This window comes from Rana temporaria, chromosome 2 (genome assembly GCF_905171775.1).
Source record: "Rana temporaria chromosome 2, aRanTem1.1, whole genome shotgun sequence".
NCBI classification, from domain to species: Eukaryota; Metazoa; Chordata; class Amphibia; order Anura; family Ranidae; genus Rana; species Rana temporaria.
The window spans coordinates 185528654-185552027 of NC_053490.1; the positions used below are offsets into that span (position 1 = coordinate 185528654).

A 23374-nucleotide genomic window follows, 5' to 3' on the forward strand; every position below is an offset into this window, starting at 1 on the left:
TCATTCTACTCAGATATCATCAGAGGTGTCCTCTGATGATATCCGAGTAGGATGAAACATCTCCCTTTTTTCGATGTTGATGATATCTACCATCCATCTATCAAGTTTGGAATGTTGCCTTTGCCATTGACCTCCTGAATCCTTTGATCACATTGCTTGTTATCATATATTTTCCGGTAAGCATATTGAGAGCACGTTTGTGTGGTGTGCTTTTTCATTTCTGCACACTGAAGCTTGGTGGAGGCGTTCTTACCAGTTTTTTATCTTATATTGATTCCATTACATGGACTATCGCACATTTTTTGTCTGCTTTATAGATTGTATTTTTTCTTTTTCTTTTTAAGTTAGTGCAGATATCCGTGCATTTTTGTGTTTATAATAAATACTCATTAAAAGTCAATCCACAAAGGCTAGCTAATATAAGAATTTTGTACTTACCGTAAAAAAGAAGCACACCGAAATATGGTAATTTTTTTGACATTTGGGTTATACTGCTACCTTCAGAAAGTTTAGACACTGGCAACAAAAAAAACCATCCCCTGTATAGTTCCACCTCTGATGTCATGCCTCAGTTTTATAAGCAAGCAGTACACAAGGCCAACACCACAGATGGGCAGGAACTAAATCTATCAATGGATTTCATAGTAAGTACAACAATCTTATTTTCTTTATTGTTCACTGAGGGTAACAGGAATAAATAACATTCAAAGCCATTTATAACGTCCAAAAGCAGTCCAAATGATGGAGTGGGCAACAGTCAATGAGAGATCCCAGAGACATGGAAATCATACTATAAAGAGTATTTAAAGAGGTGAAGAGCCTGAATGAAGGCCAAGTGTAACAAGGCCAATCAAATAAGGATAACGTCCATAAAAATCAAAAGGACCAACTTACTGCTCCATATCAGGAGAGGTAATAGCCAGTAAGGAGGGACTGCTAGCCGAAGGATGATGGGCCTCAAAATGTAGGATGATGGGCCTCAAAATGTAATGTGGAGGACAACTAATCAGCCACCAGAACAAACTATCTGGACAGGAGAGAACTTCGATCAACAGCGAAGGTGGTTCACAACAATGAATGTTTTTTTACAAGGGTAAAGGCTTAAATTGGAACTAAAGACTTAATTTTTTTTTTTATGTTTCGAATAGCGTGAAGAGGGATTAGAACACCTTTCAGTTTTTGCTGCCATCTGTGCCCCCCCCCCTCTATATTTGTGCTGTTTACAGTCATCATCGAAAGTGAAAGTCAAAGGAAAAGCCCAAATCTTGGGTTGACACCAGAACATTAACAGAAGGGAAGTGGGGACACTAGTTCTGGTGACATCCCAGGATTGCCTTACTCTAAAAGGGATTTTCTCTGACTTACAGCTTTGGTTATGGGACAGGGTGTAAAAACTACCTTATAAGATACAGATAGCAAACAAAACTGACAGGGGTTATAAACTTCTTTTACTCTACCCCCCCCCAAAGAAAAAGTGTTACCTTTAGTTACACTTTAAGCTTAGAATACCTAAACCCTGACTTCAACAATGAAAGCTTGGATAGACGAGTCATGTCAATGAAAAAAAATAAAAAATAAGCACACTACCAATGGCTGGAGGTGACTAAATAAACGCAGGTGGGCAGTGGAATGATACCAGAGAGCAGTTGTTCCCCGAAGCGTTCGAAAAGTGGAAGCAACAGCAGAAAGTTGCTTACATTAGGCTGTGCAGAGTACACGCATACAAAACGTCACCTAGTGGAGGACATAAGATGGCTGTGGCAGGAAGTTTTAAAATGATGGCCAATGGTAACTCTGAGGTAACTTCCAGTGCTTAAGTCTGGCCAAGCTCGATATGAGTCGACTGAGCCAGAGCAAAGGCTGTAGCAAGGCTTTGGACCTGGAGAACACTTTCAAGCTAAAATAACCAACATAAAAATTGTATATAAAAAAGTTTTGTGCATCAGTATTGCACATTAATTCACGTTCCCCCTCTTCTTGAAGCCCTTGTCAGAGCTGCAAGCATTGGCCCCTCTTTGGGTGCCTAATATGGCAAGTTGGGTGTTAAAGTCATAATAAAGCATCGTTTTTATTTCTTTAAAATGTTATACTTACCTGCTCTGTGAAGTAATTTTGCTCAGAGCCGCCTGAATCCTCCTCTTCTCGGGTATCTCTTTGGTGTTCCTAACCCCTCCCTCCTGTCGAGTGCCCCCATAGCAAGCACCTTGCTTGAGCCACAGCTCCATGTGTCCATTCAGACACAGAGCTGTGGTTTGGGTCCCACCCCCTCTCTCTCCTGATTGGCTAATTGACTGACAGCAGTGGCGCCCCTGCTGTGTCTCTGCCAATTAGGAGGGTAAGTCCCGGAAAGCCGAGTCTCTCCTGCAACATCGCTGAATAGAGATAAGCTTAGGTAAGTATTAGGGGGGCTGCAGCACAAACAAGATTTTCTATCTTAATAGAATGCATTAAGATAAAAAAAAATTCTGCCTTTACAACCACTTTAAGGAGGCACACATGTATGTGCTAACCTGTCAGGTCCATAGCCACACCCAGCTCCGGTATGCCAGGCCCAGCTCCCTTCTCACAGGAGACTGATTGATGACAACAGAAGTCTACAGAGTATGATAGGAAATGGGGCCTTAATGCACAGAATGCGTTAAGTTAAGAAACATGTAGACTTTGTACTGGGTTAGGGAAAAGTAGTACTAAAGAGTCCAATGCCCAGAGGGTCATATTGCAGGCCAACACCTACAATTTTTCAGATCATTGGAGTCCGGGTACAGCTTTGAAAGCAGTTGTTAAGGATATGGCGAACAGGATAGCTTATGTGTAAAGACTTGCTCCAGCAGTATAACCCAATATTTCTGTGTCCTTTAACCACTTAAGACCCGGACCATTATGCAGGTTAAGGACCTTGCCCCTTTTTGCGATTTGGCACTGCGTCGCTTTAACTGACAAATGCGCGGTCCTGCGAGGTGGCTCCCAAACAAAATTGGTGTCCTTTTTTTCCCACAAATAGAGCTTTCTTTTGGTTGAATTTGATCACCTCTGCGGTTTTTATTTTTTGCTCTATAAACAAAAATAGAGCGACAATTTTGAAAAAGATGCAATATCTTATTACTTTTTTCTATAATAAATATCCCCCAAAAATAAATAAAAAAACGTTTTTTTTTCCTCAGTTTAGGGCGATACGTATTCTTCTACCTATTTTTGGTAAAAAAAAATCTCAATAAGCATTTATCGATTGGTTTGCGCAAAATGTATAGCATTTACAAAATAGGGGATAGTTTTATTGCATTTAAAAACATTTGTTTTACTACTAATGGCTAATTTTTTTCGTGACTGCGACATTATGGCGGACACATCTGACAATTTTGACACATTTTTGGAACCATTGTCATTTTCACAGCAAAAAGTGCTATAAAAATGCACTATTTACTGTGAAAATGACAATTGCAGTTTAGGAGTTAAACACTAGGGGCACTGTAGGGGTTAAGTGTGACCTCATATGTGTTTCTAACTGTAGGGGGGCGGGGCTGGACGTGTGACGTCAGTGATCGTCTTTTCCTATATCAGGGAACAGACGATCACTGACACAATGAAGAACGGGCGCGGTCACGGAGCTTTCGGACCAGGTCGCGAGAGCGCGCCGCCGGCGGCGTGTTTGCGACCGCACGGCTGGGCTTAAAGAGACATGTACAGGTTTGCGATTGTGCCCAGCCGTGCCATTCTGCCGACATATATAGGCGTGAAGGGGTCCTTAAGTGGTTAATGGACGATTAAGAAATATTGTATCTTTTATGCAAATAAAAAAGTGACAGAATAAATGCAACAGTGCTGCACTGGTATTAACCCCTTCCCTACCGGCGCATTGTAAAATGACGCCAGCAGGAACCCTCCCTCGATCCGGGTGGACGTCATATGACGTCCTGTGTTCCCGGCGATCTAGGGCGCGCGCCCGCGGCAATGCTCGTGACCCGGCGCGGGTGCCCGCGATTGGCCCTGGGCACCCGTGATTGCCGCCGGGCACCCGCGATTGCCGGTTATCACGGCAGGAGTGTGGATCTGTGTGTGTAAACACACAGATCCACCTCCTGTCAGCGGTGAGGAGACCAATGTGTGTTCCCAGTCCAGAGGAACACACATCGGTCTCCTCCCGTTGCGAGTCCCCTCCCCCCTACAGTTAGAACACGCCTTAGGGAACATATTAACCCCTTCAGCGCCCCCTAGTGGTTGACCCCTTCCCTGCCAGTCACATTGACACAGTAATCAATGCATATTTATAGCACTAATCGCTGTATAAATGTGAATGGTCCCAAAAACTTGTCAAAAGTGTCCGATGTGTTCGCCGCAATGTCACGGATTGAAAATCGCCGCCAATACTAGTAAAAAAAATAAAATAAAAATGCCATAAATCTATTACCTATTTTGTAGCCGCTATAACTTTTGCGCAAACCAATCAATATACGATTATTGAGATTTTTTTTATACCAAAAATAGGTAGAAGAATACGTATCGGCCTAAACTGAGGGGAAAAAAAAAAGTTTTTTTTTTTTTTAATTGTGATATTTATTAAATAAAAAAGTAAAAAAGTGTTTTTTTTTTTTAAATTGTCGCTGTTCTTTTGTTTTCTAGCGCAAAAAATAAAAACCGCAGAGATGATCAATGACCACCAAACGAAAGCTCTATTTGTGGGGGGGGGGGGGGGGGAACAAAGATTTAGTTTGGGTACAGTGTTGCATGACCGCGCAATTGTCATTTGAAGTGCAACTAAAGTTAAAACTAAAAATTGGTCTGGGCAGGAAGGGGGTGAAAAAGCCCTGTATGGAAGGGGTTAATAAACGGCATACAAGGTTTGTATTCATGATGACCTGACTAACATGCAGGGAACAATAATGATGACCTAATATGCATATGTTGTAATTACCAAAAAGGAGAAGTTTAGACAAATATGGTAGAAACTGCATCTATAAGTAAACCACATAATAAACCACTTTTATACAAGAAAAGTTGTCCCATAGCAAAAAGATTACAATTTTCATTCCTTTAAGGCCGGTTAGTAAAAAAAAAAAAAAAAAAAAAAAAAAAAAAAAAAAATAGTTGCTATAAGAAAAAATCCACACTTTGTGTCTTAAAATAAGCCCTTTTGTGCTGGTACATGAGTGTGCTAGAACGCAAACTACAGACATTTGTCTGTCAAAGCAAATATGTATATATACAGAAAAACAAAGCTGCGCTTGGGGTTATGTAAAACAGTCGGTAAATCCAAGGAAAGAAGCAAAGCAGGGAAAATAAAAAGAAGATTGGCTAAACGTAATGCATATTTCTAGGCCAGTGTCAACCTGATTGAATCTTACCATTGTCTACAGCTATTCCAAGTACACTTGATATCTTTCTCACACTGAAAACACAGAAAAAGTCAATTCATTATTGAATGCTTTTTCATACACACACAGTGAACTGTGGAGATAGAGAGTATACTCTTTCCTAGCAACAGGTAAACTTCCATGTATATACCAAAAAGATCATGTGTACGCTCAAACTGTCAAGCTTGTGTGGTCACCACTCCAGAGGATTACCGCAAGCTGGCCTGCAAATGGCCAAGCACATACATTAAAATATGCTCCTCAGAAGAATTAGGTGGTTGAAATCCTATCTGCTGTATATTTGCAGTGGATTTATTAAAAACCTTAAGCCAATTGAGAGGGAATGTAAAGAGCAGCTGGTCTCCATGTAAACTGCTGTGGCTGCACAATATTGACAGCATCCATGAGTAGCACACATCATCATCTGGTATTTAGCAGCACCAATCCTGTTCAGAAAAGGAAAAACATGATTTTGAAAAACCAAACTAAACACTCTTCTGTGTCCCCGTGTTGTGAAGAGTGGCTGTGGTACCTGTCAGTGCTGAGGTGGTACAGGAAGAGGCAGCTAAATGCACAGAACTTACTGTGGTTAAAAGTGAGAGAATTATCCAGGCTGCTGAGCTGCTGCAATCTGGCATGCATCATCCCTGTTCTGTTACGGGAAACAGGTAATGTCTGAGACTTTCGGTCATGAACTATGGGTCCCAACCCCTCCTGGTTCCTGTAAGATGGGTGGAAATGGGACAGAGGCACCAGTTAGATGTGTCCCCACTGCAGAGAGGTGGGGGCAGTTAGTAAAGCAGAGAAAGCATAAACACATCATCTAATACAAAACGGGGTCTTTAACCACAGCACAAAATGTCATAGAATCTGTAAAAGCAACATGCTAAAAAAAAAGGAATTGAAAAGGCAATGACTGGGCTAATGTCTATCAGAAAAACACATTTTTAAATTCATCTAAGACACTATAACTAAGAACGTTTTACATAACTACATGTAGTATGCAGATGGGGAAATGTAGTCGTTTTTGATGTAGTCGGAGCAGGAGGATTAATAAGCAATGCCGTACACAAAAAAAACATGCAATAGAGGAAAGGCATCAAGGCAAATTTACAATCTTACCCAGGCAGGAAGGGAGGAGAGCCATACACTTTGTTATACTTGCCAGCAATTAAGTGAGGGAAAACAGAAAGAGTGAGCTGTGTTAGCAATTGGATTAGGCTGGCTTCCTAAAGTGTACCACCACCAGAGCTGAAGAGTGAGGACCAGTGCAGGACACACATACACACATTGGTGAACCCTATTATGTATGTTATCATGTGAGGTAACCTGAACATGCATCCATCACCACTTAACATGCTTATAGTCTACAACAGTAACATATTATACTGAAGTAACGTTGGCTTGTCAGAGTACACAGTAGACTGGTATTAACATCATGCCCTTATGTGTAGAAGAATATTAGAGATACTGACTAGTGTAGTGTTGACTGTGGACATCTAATCTTCTACAATATATTTTACTTTATAAATCAAATACTGGGAGAAGATGAAAAGTACAATAATTACATTTGTTAACTTTTTAAAGACCAGAATTAATTACCGAATGACAAAATCCATTACTTGCTGAGATAAAGACCTGCATTAACTCAAGAGCTCATGTATCTACAAAATATCAATTTATCAGGCCTGGCTCGAGGCAGTTTAGAGCCATTAAAAAAGTGAATAATTCAGGACATGTATTAACCTTCCTGCAGTGTCAGATACTCCTGTGAGATGGCTAAATCCCACACTAGTAAGCCGATGGTACTTGAACTAATGCAGGTCTGTACACCCAGAGGATGTGATCTAGGTCAGTAGCTACTTCAACAGGTTAGCAAAACACAACAAAATGGCTGCACCTTGTGTGTTTGGAGAGAAAGTACATGTAATTAGTACTAATCTATATAAACAATTGCTATTTGGAGGGACAAATAGTACAAGTAAATTAACCTTTAGCTCTGTTATACAGATTCCTTTCTGCTGCCCCAAGCATTTGCTGGACCATAAATTGTGTAATGTTCATACCATGTTATCCTGGAAATAGCAGTGTAGATAATATTTTGGTAAAGAGTATTATTTTTATAGCACTAATCCATAAACAATCAATATCTTAGGCGGCAAGCAGATTCCAGAGCTACTTAGATTTGTTTTTTGTATCTTTAAAAAAATATCAGTGCCTCAGTGTATTTATTTGCCATGATTATATAGATGAAGACAGCCATTGTCGCTACACATAATTACTATTTTCTGTGAGTGTAAAGCTATAATTTAATAAAGACACACCCTACACCTATTTAGTGTATGCAATTTATTAAGTGTGCTCATTCGGGCAAAGAATTATAGCGGTAAACAGTTATATCATGTAGAGAACATGGGCCATCAATGTATATGTGACAAATACTACACAAAATCTAATTATAGTCAGGCTGGCAAAAAATATAAATTTTATACTCCTAATGCCACTGTAGGACTTGGGGGACCTAATTTGTCAGACTCTAGCTCTGGATGAACAATCCGATTTCTATTGAATTTGGTTATGTCAAGCAGAGCAAGGCAACAGGTTCACTTATATATGGGTCTATATTCACTTTTCCTACATGTAGTGAAAAGAATCACAAGATGCTTCCAGGTATAGGGAGCAGGCTAGCAATTCCTCTTCCTAGTGCTAGGCAATTGGCTGCTTGGGCACCCAGTACTGTCACATGAAATTGGGAAGAATGACTTAAAACATACAGGGCTTCCTCCTTATCCTTCCAGTAACAAAAAAACAAAACATTAAAAGGTATTTATGCAAGCTAGTGAGGGCAGCAATTAAGTGAACCTGTTGCTTTGCCCTGCATGAGAAAGCACATATGCATTTAGCTTAGTACCAGAGATTATCTTCATTGAATTGACATAAAACAAGCAAAGAATGACCATAATTATGTTAATTCAAACTTAAAATGTACTCCTGTTTTGAAATATCAGAAACTCGGCTTAAAGTCATACTATACCTGGCAATGTATCGCTTGCCCATATACTGGAACTGATGCAGACACACTCTAAAAGTAGAGAGAGGGAGGTAAAAAAAACGTTAAAAAAAACAACAAAATTGGTCAATAAAGCTTAACAGTCAAATATCATTGGTTTACAGTTTTAACGAAACCTACATACATAACACATTATGTAACAATATGGATGTTATATGATCCATTAATCCCTAAACACAAAATTATTACTGACTTCTTGCTGTGTTTAGGATATAATGTGTAAATTAATACAAAATGATACAAAAGTACTTACTCTGAGATTATGAAAAAATCCATCAGTTCTGATGTTGTGGCTTTGTTCCAATAGGTAAACAGTGCATCTGATAGATAAGATGGCAGAATTAGCAGGTCACACTTTAAATATAGTTAAAAAAGTAAACTTGGGTACATCAGGTATATAAAATAAAAAAAAAGAGACAGAACATTTAAAAAAGTCCCACAAATTGATAAAACATATATAACGTAAAGTGCTTGGGGGAAATGTCATGTTACTTAATACTCTAACTTTAAAGACGAATTCCAGATATTTTATACGTTGTTACCGTTGGGCTCAAAAGTTTGCATACCCATGCAAAAATTGTGTAATTTTGGCATCAATATTGAAAATATGACCGATTATGCCAAAAACTGTCTATTATTTAAGGATAGCAATCACACGAAGCCATATCATTATGAAATAAAAAAGGATCCAAAAATACTAACAGAAATCACCCAAATGGCACTGATAAAAACCCTGGAATGTTTGACCTTGGTACAGACACAGAAGGTGGCACACACAGGTTACAATGACAATCAAAGGTTAATTTCCCACATTTGTGGCTTTTTAAATCACAATTGGTGTCTGTGTATAAACAGTCAATGAGTTTGTTAGCTCTCAACATGGATGCACTAAGCAGGCTAGACACTGAGCCAGCGTAACAAGGTAATAAAACTTTACAAAGGTGGAAAAGGATATAAAAAGATATCAAAAGCCTTGAATATGCCAGCCAGTACTGTTCAATCACTTATTCAGAAGTGGAAAATTAGGGGCTCTTTTGATACCAAGCCAAGGTCAGGTAGACAAAGAAAGATTTCAGCCACAACTGGTGGAAGAATTGCTCAGTATACAAAGAAAAACGCACAAGTAACCAACCACAGGAGAAATACAGGCTGCTCTCCAAAAAAATGGCGTGGTTGTTTTTAAGGAGCACAATTCAATGATACTCGAACAAAAAAGAGTTGCATGGTTGAGCTTCCAGGAGGAAGCCTTTACTTTGCCAATGCCACCAAAAAGCCAAATTAGGCAAGTCAAGGTGATGTTGGGCATGTTGTAACCAGGTTTTTTTGTGGAACTTGTATCGTAAAGACTTTTCTGGCAACTTGACCATTCAGCTCTTATGTTCAAGTATCATCGTATTGTGCTCCTCAAAAACAACCACACCATCCTTTTCCAGAGCAGCCGATATTTCTCCTGAGGTTACCTGTGGGTTTTTCTTTGTATCCCGAACAATTCCTGTGGCAGTTGTGGCTGAAATCTTTCTTGATCTACCTGACCTTGGCTTGGTATCAAGAGATCCCCAAAATTTCCACTTCTTAAGTGATTGAACTGTACTATGGACACATGGAAGAGAAGATTTGGAGGTCATTTGTGAGCTGCAGCATTGATCGGTCCATGCATCTATATCATGCTAAATTGACCCTCTCGAACATACGTTCCTCAGGGTTCAATCTCTCCGGTAAGCCTCTTTTCAGTTGGTGACGGCTTCTTCTTATCTTGGTTTTTCACGTTTTGAATTATCGGAGCACCACCACTTGATTATTCATTTTGGACTATCACCTATTCCATATAGACTGTGTTTGCACGTTTAATCAACACAAGTATCCACAGATTTATAATATATACTATTCATGTAGTATATTCATCCATCGTTTGTAATTTAGCGCTACATTTTTTGTTTCGTATTGTTTTTCATCCACTTGTCTTTGGTTTTGTAGCTACTTACCTTTCATAGACAGCGAGGAATTATATTTATTTATTTTTGTTTCCATTGAACAGTACTGACTGGCATATTAAAAGCTTTTGATATCTTTTTATATCTTTTTCCATCTTTGTAAAGTTTCATTAACTTGTTACGCAGGTCTTTTGACTGCTCTTTTCTACCTCCTCATGGCTCAGTGTCTAGCCTTCTTAGTGCATCCATGTGAGAGCCAACAAACTCATTGACTGAAAATAACCTTTATTTGTCCATTTTAACCTGTGTGTACCAAGGCCAAACATTCCAGGGTATGTAAACTTCTTATCAGGGCCATTTGGGTGATTTTGATTATCATTATGATTTAGAAAGGATCCAAAAAAAAAAAATGTGAGAATACATGACTTCATGTAATTTCTATCCTTAAAATACAAGACAGTTTTTTGTCATGATCAGTCATATTTTCAATATTAATGCCAAAATTTCACAATTTCTGTCAGGGTATGCAAGCTTTTGAGCACGACTGTATATTGGTACACCTTGGACCAATGTTAGCCAAGTATAAACCATACCTTGACCATGCTGCTGAAAGCTGGAAATCACTGAAGTAGACAACGCTACTCCAGTAATCTCCACTTACATTCTCTGCCTGGACGAAGTGGAGAGTGTAAGCGCCCCACCTCTTCACCCCATCCAATCAGAGAACTCTTTGCATGCTTTAAAAAAAGGCAAAGCATTCTTTGAATGGAACCTGTGCTGATCATCCAACCTCCTGTGTTCAGATAGCAGCAGCTCAGAGCAGGACCTAGAAGTGAAGGTCACTAGAGTAGCGGTGTCTACTGTACTTCCGTGATTTCTAGATAGGGATTCAAAAAAGTTTTTTTATAAGGATATTTGCGTGTGCAAACTACACAAAAATAAATATCAACTATAAATGTTTAAAATACATAAATAGTATTTCTCCACTTCATTGAAAAGATAAACATTCCCTCTATAATAAGAGGGAAAAACAGTCTGTCAAAATTGCTATATACATCTACAGACCACGTCCCTGTTAACAGTATTTTGTTCTGAATTTTAGAGATCTAAAACATTTTTTTTCCCCACATATATGATCATTTTTTTAATACTATTCCTGAAACCATGTCCTCTTTATCAAGAATTCATGTGCATTCATATACTTTATAGCGTAGCTACAAAAACGTATATGCCCAATGAACCACCTAAATAGAGAGGGTGAATCTCCTTAACTGGGGCACAGACTACAATGGAAACTGACAAGTGTTTTAGTCCCTCTCCACTCCAGCTGTACAAAGACAACATAGGCCCCGGTGACAACAGTGCGACTTGACATGTTATTTTAAAGTTTCAAATCACCTGACAAGTTGCACCCTATTGTCCGCATTGCAAGCAGTCAAATCGATGCGACTCCAACTATGTCGGAGTCACACCGAATTTGAAAGTAGCTACTGCACTCATTTTTGCAAGTTCAGGGGTGACTTGCATAGGCCTCTGTGCCTGAAGTCACATATGTCTTTTAAGTAGCACCTGAAGTAGCGCTACTTTTAAATCGTGCTACGTCAAGTGAAGTAGTACAATTTCAATGTTGCGATTGGTGTGACCAATAATTGGCCAACTAATCAATTATGAAAATAATTGTTAGTTGCAGTCCTACTTTACCATTCCATATATAAATGTTAGCAATTTAAAACAACCTTAATGCAGTATTAAACCCAAAACTAAAAATATAATATATGGCAGATTACCAGTCATTAGATATGGTGGCTGCATTCCTTTTGTATTTTTATGCCCTTTCCCCCTCTCTTTTTACCTAGTGATGTGGCCATTAACACACCTCCTGTAATAAGTGCCCCCACTCTGGATAAATGAGCACAGGGGGCACATTTTGACAGCATTATTGTCAGTCTTTGGGGAGGGTAGTGTTAGCTGTACTAGCATATTTAGATACACCAAAAATGCCAAACACCAAATTGTTCTCTCCTTTTGGGATAAAGGTTTTACATCAATTAAAGCTGATCATCACAAGCATTACTGTCAGTGGTAAATAGTTTGTCTCAACTCTCCGATTGCTAAATCTGCAGGAGAGTGTGTCCTGTTGAAAAAGCTAGATAACCAGATAAAAATAAAAGAAAGAAATCCTAAAAAAGAAAAAAAACACTAATACAGCCATCACATCTAAGAATTGGTAAGCTGCAATACAACTGTTTGCTTTTGGGTTTAATACTGCTTTAATGTCAAAAATGTATTTATGTAACTAAAAATAAAAACACTTCTGCAACTCTAATTATATTTTTTACATCATTTATTCACATAGGTAGTGGAAGAGGATATATATTGGTACTTACCATCTGACATGCTTTTTAGAATATGTAGGAAGCATATGAGCAAACTCTTAATTTCAGCTTGTTCTAGTTTATCACAGCGCACCAACTGGTTTCCCATAGAGCCACCATGCTGGTTCTAGAATTACAAAATAAAAAAAAATAAAACATTTTCCCAGCATGTATGGGAATAAAAAAAATGTACACAAGAGGGCAGCACTGCAAACAGATATACAAAGGAGACGGTAAGCTCATTTAAGAGCCATAAAGCTATGTATAGGAAAATTCAGTTTCATGCTTTGAAAAGGAAAAGTGCAAATCCCTCGGGTGGGCAAACTTCCACTTTTAAGGAGAAAATGCATTAGTTTCTACAAAAAAAAAATGCTGTAAATGTTTTTTTTCTTTAAGCGCACTGGCTACCTAGCTCCTGGGATGGAATTAACTTACCTGCACTTGGGTGCAAAATTTGAGCTTGAGCATAAAACCATTATCCACAAAATCTGCCCTATTTGTCTAGTATAAGTTATGCAGCGAAAGATCATTTTGTAGTAGCATATGGCCATATATTTAAAAAGCCATAAAACATCTAATATTGCTCTAAGGCTAAGCAATTGTTCTAAACAAAATAGTTTAGTGAAGCACGGCACACACCACAAACCAAGATCAGTCACCCATTTAACTATTTAAGCATCAGATAGCACCTTGCTATGGCCCAACTGGAAACCATTTTTATTTATAAACAGGCCCCATCTGATGCAAATTACTATTAAATTACTCTAAAGGCTAATATTTCATTTTTGAGTTAATGAAAGGTGGCTACATGGGCTTGTAGATTATGCACCATCTAGGGTACAATTTGATTTTAGATGTACTGACAACTATGTTGTGCGACTTCCTGCCTGACTAGACAAAAATGTAATGGATTGTTTAGGTACCCCCTCACATTACACAGTTTGGGGTAATCTAGAGGATATTAAATCGACAGAGATTTTATAATCGGACTAATGTAGCTGACCAGTTCTGGGAGTCCAAAACCATCACTCCTGCACCAGGGTTTGTGGCTCTGGCCACCAGCAGCAGCCTTTCTAGCTTTATCTCATTCATAACTCTGGATTCTGCACTGATCACTCATCGGGAAAATGAGATCCCCTACTTGGCTTCATAATGGTCAGCATTACGGAGACAGCTGGTGACTCCTGTGTGAGGGGCTCCATTTTGAAGTCCATAAGAAAAAATAAATAAAAATCATGGTCGATTCATCAGCTTCCCTCAAAAAACTGAAAAATAAGTTTTAGCTGGACTTGACCTTTAAACACACAGCATAACCCAATACTGTTCAAGTGACAGAGAAAGAAATAATACTTCTTGTACTTGGGTAGAAACATGCACAAAGCTCTCTGACAGCACAGGCACTGTCAGCATAGAGAAATCCACAGTATAACGGTTTCTCTTAGCGGCCTGTGTGCAGTCCTCTTGCTCTCCATTACAGCGCACAAAGACATGTGCAGAGTGCCTCCGGATGAGCCTGTCCTTCTGCACAATGAAGGCATGTAAAAAGGTTGAGATGAAAATGTTACAAAACCTGTGATAATCTAAAGCGCAAATTTACATTAAGTATAACACATTACACACACTGAACATTTCAGGCAGACACTACCAGTCCCTGGGAACAGCAAACTCCATATGATTGTCCAAAGATTGCCACCATCCATTCACATGGATGAAGGCAATTTTTGAACATATCTATATCATCAATTGGATATTGTGTATTTTTTCCAGAGTATATAGCCACCACCCTAATTGACATAAGGGTGCAGGATGCTACTAGGTTTTAGTGCAAATTTTAATTTATGTTATCTGTGCATTAATAAAGATTGTGCAATTTATGATAACTTGGTGTGGTGCCTACAGTCCATGGACTGCGGTTCAATGACTGTTTTTTCATTGTTTATTTAAAAATACAGATTCCGACAGAAGCTCCCAGGAATAAAGCACTTCTTGCTTTCAATGCTTCAAAAGCATGCGATTGAATGAAAATGTATCTGGGTAGTTCTTGAGAAGTTCAATTTCGGTAAGATCTTTTGTTGCTGGATCAGTTTGCTATATGCTAGACCCTTAGCTTCTGTTCAAGCAAATGTCCTCCTTTATCCTATTTTTTTTTTTACAGCGAGGGACTAGACAGGTTGTCCTCCTGTCCCGCTCCTGTTTTTGGTGGTCGTTAAGCCATTGGCATGTCTACTGCGACAGGCTATTGGGGTGCTTGAGTTCCATAAAGGACAGAAGGAGTAAAAGCTCACCCTTCTTGATGCAAATGATAAGCTCTTCTTACTCTTCTATTAGCAATCCTCTCTCCAATAGGCTATGTCCTTTAATACTGAATTTGGTCTTAAATTTAATTTGGATCAATCTACTCCTCTTCCCTTAGATCCCCTTAGCAGCCCCGCTTTCCCATATTAACCACTTGCTTTTTTTGCGCTTATTTGCGCTTCTAAGCATAGAGAGCTTTGAGTAACATCATAAATGCATGAAAGGCTGTAAGTGTCCTCCTACTTGTTTCTGTATAGAGCTTGATTCCCTATGTATTAGTACTGAAGAAATGTATTACTGCTAGAGTACATTGTGATTTAATTTGTGTTTTGTATTCTTTTTTTTGTAAAATTGCAAAACTTTGACTAGAAAATTAGTTGCAAAAAAAAAAAAAAAATGACTCTAAATGCAGAAGGTGCAGTCAAGCTTGATACTGTGGCGTTATCCCAAGCTAAAACTATACTGGAGGTAATTTCCTTAATGCTGCGACACTTTCTTCACCAACTGTTGACACGCATCCTCAGTCACTTTGACTCATCTTCTTGGGGTGAATACAGATTTTCATCAGTTTCCAGATCACTTTGACACTCGTAGAATGATTGTCGTTGAATAGATTTCAACTTCTCCTCCCACAATAGCATAATGGCTACAGGAACTGAATAGGTGCATCATGTATGAAAATAAATTATATTTCTTACGCAATGGCATGGTTAAATTTGACCGCAAATGGAAATGCTTATTTTTAGACACTGTGTAATTTGCATGAGTCATCTATATTTTGTGTCAAAATTTTATATACAATGCATCCAGAAAGTATTCACAGCGCTTCACTTTTTCCACATTTTGTTATGTTACAGCCTTATTCCAAAATGGTTTAAGGCCCGGTTCACACTGATGCGAGTTCATAATGAATGTGATGCGTCAAAAACATTCTAAATTTGCATGTCATCCATAAAGTCATTGTTTTCCATGACAGTCGTTCACATACATGCGTTTTTTTAAAATTATGATTCCATTAGCTAGAACATCAATCGCAGCTATGTCCAACTCTTGAAATTCGCGGTAAAATCACGATAAATTTGCAGTAAATTAACACCTCACACAGGACAAAAAAACTGAACAAATTCACAGTGCAGCAGTGTGAACTGAGCCTAAATTCATTATTTTCCTCAAAATTCTACAAACAATACTCCATAATGACAACGTGAAAGAAGTTGGCTTGATATCTTTGCAAAATGTATTTATAAAAAAGGGAAAAAATCCTATGTACATAAGTATTCACAATCTTTGCCATGAAACTCAAAATTTAGCTCAGGTGCATCCTGTTTCCACTGATCATCCATGAGATGTTTCTATGACTTGATTGGATTCAACCTGTGATAAATTCAGTTGACTGGACATGATTTTGAAACTGTCTATACAAGTTAACAGTGCATGTCAGAGCACAATCCAAGCCATGAAGTCCAAGGAATTGTCTGTAGACCTCAGAGAGAGGATTGTATTGAGGCACAGATCTGGGGAAGGGTACAGAAACATTTCTGCAGCATTGAAGGTCCCAATGAGCACAGTGGCCTCCGTCATCCATAAATGGAAGAAGTTTGGAACCACCAGGACTCTTCCTAGAGTGGGCCGCCCGGCCAAACTGAGCTATCGGGGGAAGAAGGGCCTTAGTCAGGGAGGTGACCAAGAACCCGGTGGTCACTCTGACAGATCTCCAGCATATCTCTGCGGAGAGAGGAGAACCTTCCAGCAGAACAACCATCTCTGCAGTACTCTACCAATCAGGCCTGTATGGTGCAGTGGCCAGATGGAAACGGACACTCAGTAAAAGGCACATGACAGCCCACCTGAAGTTAGCTAAAAAGGCACCTGAAGGACTCTCAGACCATGCGGGAAAAAAAATTCTGGTCTGATGAAAGACTGAATTCTTTGGCCTGAATAGCAAGCGTCATGTCTGGAGGAAACCAGGCACCGCTCATCACCTGGCCAATACCATCCCTACAGGGAAGCATGGTGGTGGCAACATCATGCTGCTGGGATGTGTTTCAGCGACAGGAACTGGGAGACTAGTCAGGACGGAGGGAAAGATGAATGCAGCAATGTACAGAGACATCCTTAATGACCTGCTCCAGAGCGCTCTGGACCTCAGACTGGGTGAGGAGGTTCATCTGCCAACAAGACAACGACCATAAGCACACAGCCAAGATAACAAAGGAGTGGCTACGGGACAACTACGGGAATGTCCTTGAGTGGCCCAGCCCTAGCCCAGACTTGAACCTGATTGAACAACATCTCTGGAGAGATCTAAAAAAGGCTGTGCACCGACGCTCCCCATCCAACCTGATGGAGCTTATAAGGTCCTGCAAAGAAGAATTGGAGTGTAAAACTTGTAGCATCATACTCAAAAAGACTTTAGGCTGTAATTATTGGTGCCAAAGGTGCTTCAACAAATTACTGAGCAAAGGCTGTGAATACTTATGCACATGTGATTTTTATTTTATTTTTAATAAATGTGCAAAGATTTTTAACAAACTTCTTTTACATTGTCATTATGGGGTATTTGTAGAAGTGTGAGGAAAAATTTTAATACATTTATTTTGAAATAAGGCTGTAAAATAACAAAATGTGGAAAAAGCGATGTGAATACTTTCTGGATGCACTGTATATTACAATCGCTTTGGTTGGGTTGCCGTTGTATTGGGAATTATATTTCCTTTTTTTTTCTCTCTTGTACCTGGTAGGCTGCACTAAAGCGGTTATAGATTAAATGTAGGGGCTCTAAATTTTTTTTCTGGTTTAGTGCGCATGTTATGTTATGTTTAAATGCATATGAAAAATTGCATAACAGATTTCTTAAAAAAAAAAAAAATTGGATTAAAAAAGTTATTACTTCAGTTTGCTGTGTGTAATACACATAATGAAGTCATATAAACACTATAGAAATGTTGCCAACAATCCTACAGAGGTAATTAAGAATAAAAAAGATAAAATTAAGAGAAATGCAATAGTAACAAGAGTGATGCTTATTATACAGACATGAGTATAGTTGCTAGTGACAAAAATTGACTGTTGCATATCGCCAGAAGGCAACACTCAATATTAGAGATATACCTTATCTAAAGAACTGCTCTTGTCGCTATTCCTTTCTGGAAGACTGTTCCCTGAATCGGTGCTGATGAGAGACCCTCGGGAGTCTGCATTCCTCACGCTGTTTATGTTAGGCGTAGATGAGGTATGCGGGGAAGCTGCAGAAGACAATTAAACGGACTTACATTGTCAGCTCTGGCATATTCAACAGGACACAAATTAAAACAGGCATAATTAAGAGTGGCTGTTTATTTCTCAACTGGCCCTGCAGGACATTTTCCAGGTAATCAAGAAAAGACAAAACAGCTGTGGAAGGAAAGCAGTATTTCATTTCTTAATGATGCAGTAAGCAAGCCAGCATCATCAGCACACATATGCCCTACTGCCAAAAACCACTGCATCATCCCATGGTGCTCATACTGTATCAAGGATTGGACCCAATGTACAAAGAAGTGCAGCAAGAAACTTTAATGTGTACATTTAAAGCTTACACTGAGCTATTAAAAGTCTCTTAGTAAGAGGTTTAATGGGGTTGTAAAGGCAGGTTTTGTATTTAATCTACGCATTAAGATAAAAAAAACTTGTGTGTAACAGCATCCTAATTACTTACCTGAGGTTCCTCTCTCTCCAACGACACTAGCTCCTGCAGCTGTCAAAGTCAGTCAGCCAATCAGGGGAAAGTGGGAGCAGGGCCAGGGTGGGGCTCCGAGTCTGAATGGATACACGGAGCTCTGACTCGGCTCGGGTGCACCCACTGAAAGCTACTGGCTGAGGGGCACTCGGTAGGTGCTGAGGGGGAACCCAGGAGAAGCAAAGAGGGACCCGAGAAGAGGAGGATCAGGGCTGCTCTGTGCAAACCCAACTACACAGAGGTGGTAAGTATAACGTGTTTTATTATTATTTTTTTAAACAAAGGAGAGAGACTTCACAATCACATTAAACTCACAAAATAGTTGATATGTCACAGTAATTTGACAAACAGGAAAGCTGTCTAAATACAGTGTAGATGTTTTAAAAAGGTAAAAGTCAGTCATATTATGAAAACTGGACAGGATGGCCAGGTCATTTAGAAGTGTCTGTCAATTCAGTCAGAAGAAACATTACACAGTTGCTGCATTCCCATTTTGTAACACAGGTTTGCCTGCACAGAGCTCCAGCCACCTAAAAAACTAATCTGGATCACACTGTACAGGCCACATCATCCATGTGAATGAGCCCCAAGACCTCAATCACACACACAGCTTTAATTTATTTATTACCTCAATGCAGTTAGCTTTTATATTTAGTAGGAAGTTTTGTTGCGTTTGTGTCTGCTAATAATGATTTCATTGTAAATAAAGATCTGAATTTTTTTTTTAGTTACTTAGAGTTATCTTGGCATGCAGTGTAAGTATCTTGGCACTTGGTAGAAGCGGCATTGGGGCCCACAAGCTTCAAGCTATACCTTTTCCCTGATGCATATGTGGGTTTTTGGATACCCATTGCCTAAAAACTGTCCTGGCAAACACAGGTCATTGGAGACTACCAACCATTACTGATTTCTACATGTAGGCTTCAAACAACAACTTCACTACCCAATCGCAATGTAATTTTTATGATCGTTAGAGAACATTTTGTATTTAGATTTAAAAATGAACGATAGGTGATGAACTATTTCATAAAAGTAACAAATCCCACAACATGCATTTTTCAATAATGCACTCTGAGGTCTGGGAATTAGTAATGCAACTGACCTGATACAAGCAGCCATTCTTTTTAAGAAACAGTCACATGACTTCCAAAAAAAAAAAATTATGATCAGGTAGCTCTATTAAATGTTCACAAAGCACACAACTCACCTGTGCCAGAAATAACGCCAAAGAGATCTTTATGAAGACTGTTATCCAAGGTATTGCCTGGCTTCTGAGGAGTCACCAATTGATTTCCAGCAGCTACATTAACTAGGTCATCTTTTGCATTCTTGAAGCAGTAAAAGAAACAGTTCTTTAGAGATGGTTAAGAAAATGGCTGTAGCATTAAGTGACTTGCTTAAAGTGATATTGGATTTAATATGGTTTTAAACAAATATATCAGACCACACTAACACTCACCCCCTGAATTGCAGAGAATGGGGATGTGTCCTTCACATTAACCCGCTGGACATTTTCAATCAAGAGCCCAAACAAAGGAAGATATAGTGTGGCTATCCTCGCTTGTTGACTCTAAAATAAAAGAAAGCAACATAAAACCACATACAACATATTTACAATGGTATAACAAAGTGGAATACATTGATATTTTAAATCAGAATACGATTTTTAAAGGAGGTTTTGTCCAAAACATGTGCAGCAGCAATGTTTGCAGTGGCCCAGAAGCTGAACTATCTGGTCGGACAAAATTTTCACTTTTAAAACAGATATGTCAGCTGCATACCACTATGAAATTCAGAAAGTGGTAGTAAAGGCGAAAAATAGGGTAAGGGTTTCCTCGTTCTCTCAAAATTCTTGACAGGTTTCATCATTCCATACTTAAAGTGGAACTTTAGTCAGAAGATTAAGTTCTGATAGATCCCTTCAGGCTGGCCCCTTTTGTAAAACAATAAGTGCCTATACTGTCTAAAATGCAGTAATACACTGTCTCACCCTGCTCTGCACATGCCTAGTTGCTCTGTATTTTTAGGCATTGAAAGGTTTGTAGAGGCCAATCTTCTGACAGCCTTAACACGGTCAGCAGTCAGTTATGACACAGGCCATTTGATGGTTTGACAGTTTGGACACAAGCAAATGTGACAGTTACAGTAGCAATCCCGGCATTCCAGGAACTAAAAAAAGAAAAAAAAAAAAAGGATCCTGCTCCTTTAAAGCATCTTATAGGACACAGTGCTTGTGCTGTGTCATTTGGACCCCTGTAGCACCTAAAATAGCAGGCTGATCCTGCCAGTTTCTCCCCTTTCCTCCGTAAACTGACCACAGCGTATCATGGCTGCTGAGCCCTAAAACCATGGTCAGTTTACCAGCCCTGCTGTCTCTCCTCTCTGCTCTCCTGTCCTCCCCCACTTCTTGCTCTTGTGTCCTCCTGTGTCAGGGCCCGGCCCCACCCTGCTGCTGCTGCAACAACAAGGTCTTTCCATAATCTGCTCTGTCTTGTAAATGATATGTCCCCCCCTGTGTGTGTGTTGAATAATAAAAAAAAGCTGTATATACCTTATTTGTGAGCGCTCAGCAGTTACGTGAGGCGCCACCCTCCAGAATGACGTCAGCGGGGGAATCTCGACCCCTCACGCTGCATCTGTCAGACGGGGAGAGGAGAGATGTGGTGTGTCATGTGACTGCCGATCAGCGCTCTCAAATAAGGTATATAAAGCGTTTTCTTTTTTTTATATACAACACACACACGGGGGGGACATATCCTTAGAAGACAGAGCAAATTATATAAAGTAAGACATGTGGGTTAACAAACCCTTTAAAATCGATGGGTTTCGTTCCGCTTATGATTTACTGCTGGTGCTCTGGGCTTCAGTAAAATGGCAGCATATGGAAAAAAGAACCGGCAACAAGGCTGCAGGCAATTTACAGCACACACTAATTTTTGCTAGCATAATTATTAATGTGGAATGTATGTTACTTACTAAAGAACATCAGTTTCTTTTATCATCAAATTGTTATTGGTAAAGTTCCGCTTTAAGCAATAAGAATACAGAGCTGTCTTTACATCAGACCATTTTTACTTTTTTGTTAAAATATCACGACAGAATGCTTTAAGATCTCCGAACTGATTAAAATTCTGCAGTCTAGAAAAGGGCTTACTAAGCCATCTGCCTATCAAACGCTGGCTAGATTTACCACATGAGTTTACACTGCAGTGGAAATCTGATCCTACACTTCATCCAACTACTGTGATCATAATTATTTAGGCCAAACTGAAATGCAGTAGACATATTTTAAGAAAACGAGAATGCACAAACCACAAGATGTGCATTTATTCTTAAGGCTAGCCGTACATGGTCGAATTTCGAATGAATTTTCTTTTAAAAATCAGAAAATTTGTGCATTTTGGGATCCGATGGTGCCACCATTGATTTCGAAATTCAACCAACCAAGCCTTCAATTTCACCTCATGTTGCTACAGAAAAGAATTTGTGGCTGGAATTTTTTTTTTCTCGCACATGCGCATTTTTATTTTGATAACATTTCTCGCTCGATTCTCCCTTCATTGATTAGAAATTTGTTCATTATTCAAAAAATTTCCGAATACTCAAATTAGATGGCCGCACGAAAATCGGCTGTTTCTGCAGCCAACTAATGGTGGGAAATACGAACGAAAATTCTTAGATAAGATTTTCTAAAGAAAATTCTTTCGAAATTTGACCCATGTAGACCTGCCTAAGTCATGAAACATGCAGTCTATACAACGTACATACCCGTAAACAAAACAGATATGTATTGTTAAATGCCAGTACAGTATGTGATGGAACAACTACAGCAGGTTAAAGCAAGATGATACATGCTTCATTTGTAATGACATTTTTGGCAAACATCACTTACCCTGGAAGAATATCGGTCATCAAATGAATGCTTGATCATCAAGCTCTTTAATACACTAATGGCAATCTGCCTAATTTCTCTGAATTCCAGCAGTGCATTCCCAACTTCTCTGAGCAGTAGGCCCACTAGAAAATGGTTCTTGCAGAATTCATCTGTCAAAGTGTAGTCAAGTTGAAGGTCTGCAGGAGTAATTAGCACAATTAAAGGTAAATAAAAGATGCAGAACAATTGGCTGCAAACAATACAAGTGTACAGAACCAGTTAGGAGTATTAGTGAATTAGTCTGACAGCATTTCAAACTTCTGGGAAACAGTTCAAAGTCAAACCATTCACACAATAAAATTATAACTTCTATGGCCCAAGTGCAAACATATATAAAACAGTCATTATGACTGTCAATTTACTTGACAGGTTTATTTCCAATACTTGTAGGTAAGCACAGCCAATACTGATAAGATATAAAAATCCAAAAGTAACACTGCATGCCCTGCACATACCTATAGGATTTTCTAATGACTCCAGTGATGGTGAAAGAAATGCTAATTGATGAAAGAAAGTGAACAAATGAAAAACCAGGTAACTTAGATAAACGTTTTCACTGGTGGCGTGTTTATTCGATTTTTCTACTGAAATCTATACCACAAATCAAATAATACATAATGCCAGATGAACGCTAAAACACACACTGATGCGATACAGTGTAAGAATTTTTTTTAGTGCTTTACATCTACAATATTGCATAAAA

General features: G+C 39.0%; 1 protein-coding gene across 18 annotated transcripts in view; it reads right to left on the reverse strand.

The window, feature by feature from the left end:
* DOCK9 (dedicator of cytokinesis 9) overlaps positions 1 to 23374 on the reverse strand; it is a 365118-nt gene that overhangs the window by 75861 nt on the left and 265883 nt on the right. For 9 of the 18 annotated variants that reach the window (XM_040336141.1, XM_040336137.1, XM_040336135.1 and 6 more), the window contains exons 31-38: positions 22630 to 22808; positions 20197 to 20307; positions 19945 to 20065; positions 18131 to 18264; positions 12737 to 12851; positions 8672 to 8738; positions 8383 to 8430; positions 5933 to 6069 (exon numbers count right to left, since the gene is read on the reverse strand). In XM_040336141.1, coding sequence (XP_040192075.1) covers positions 5933 to 6069; positions 8383 to 8430; positions 8672 to 8738; positions 12737 to 12851; positions 18131 to 18264; positions 19945 to 20065; positions 20197 to 20307; positions 22630 to 22808 — 912 coding nt within the window. Of the gene's footprint in view, positions 1 to 5339; positions 5384 to 5932; positions 6070 to 8382; positions 8431 to 8671; positions 8739 to 12736; positions 12852 to 18130; positions 18265 to 19944; positions 20066 to 20196; positions 20308 to 22629; positions 22809 to 23374 lie in introns of all 18 variants that reach the window. The other 9 variants (XM_040336152.1, XM_040336143.1, XM_040336142.1 and 6 more) reach the window with 2 other exon arrangements.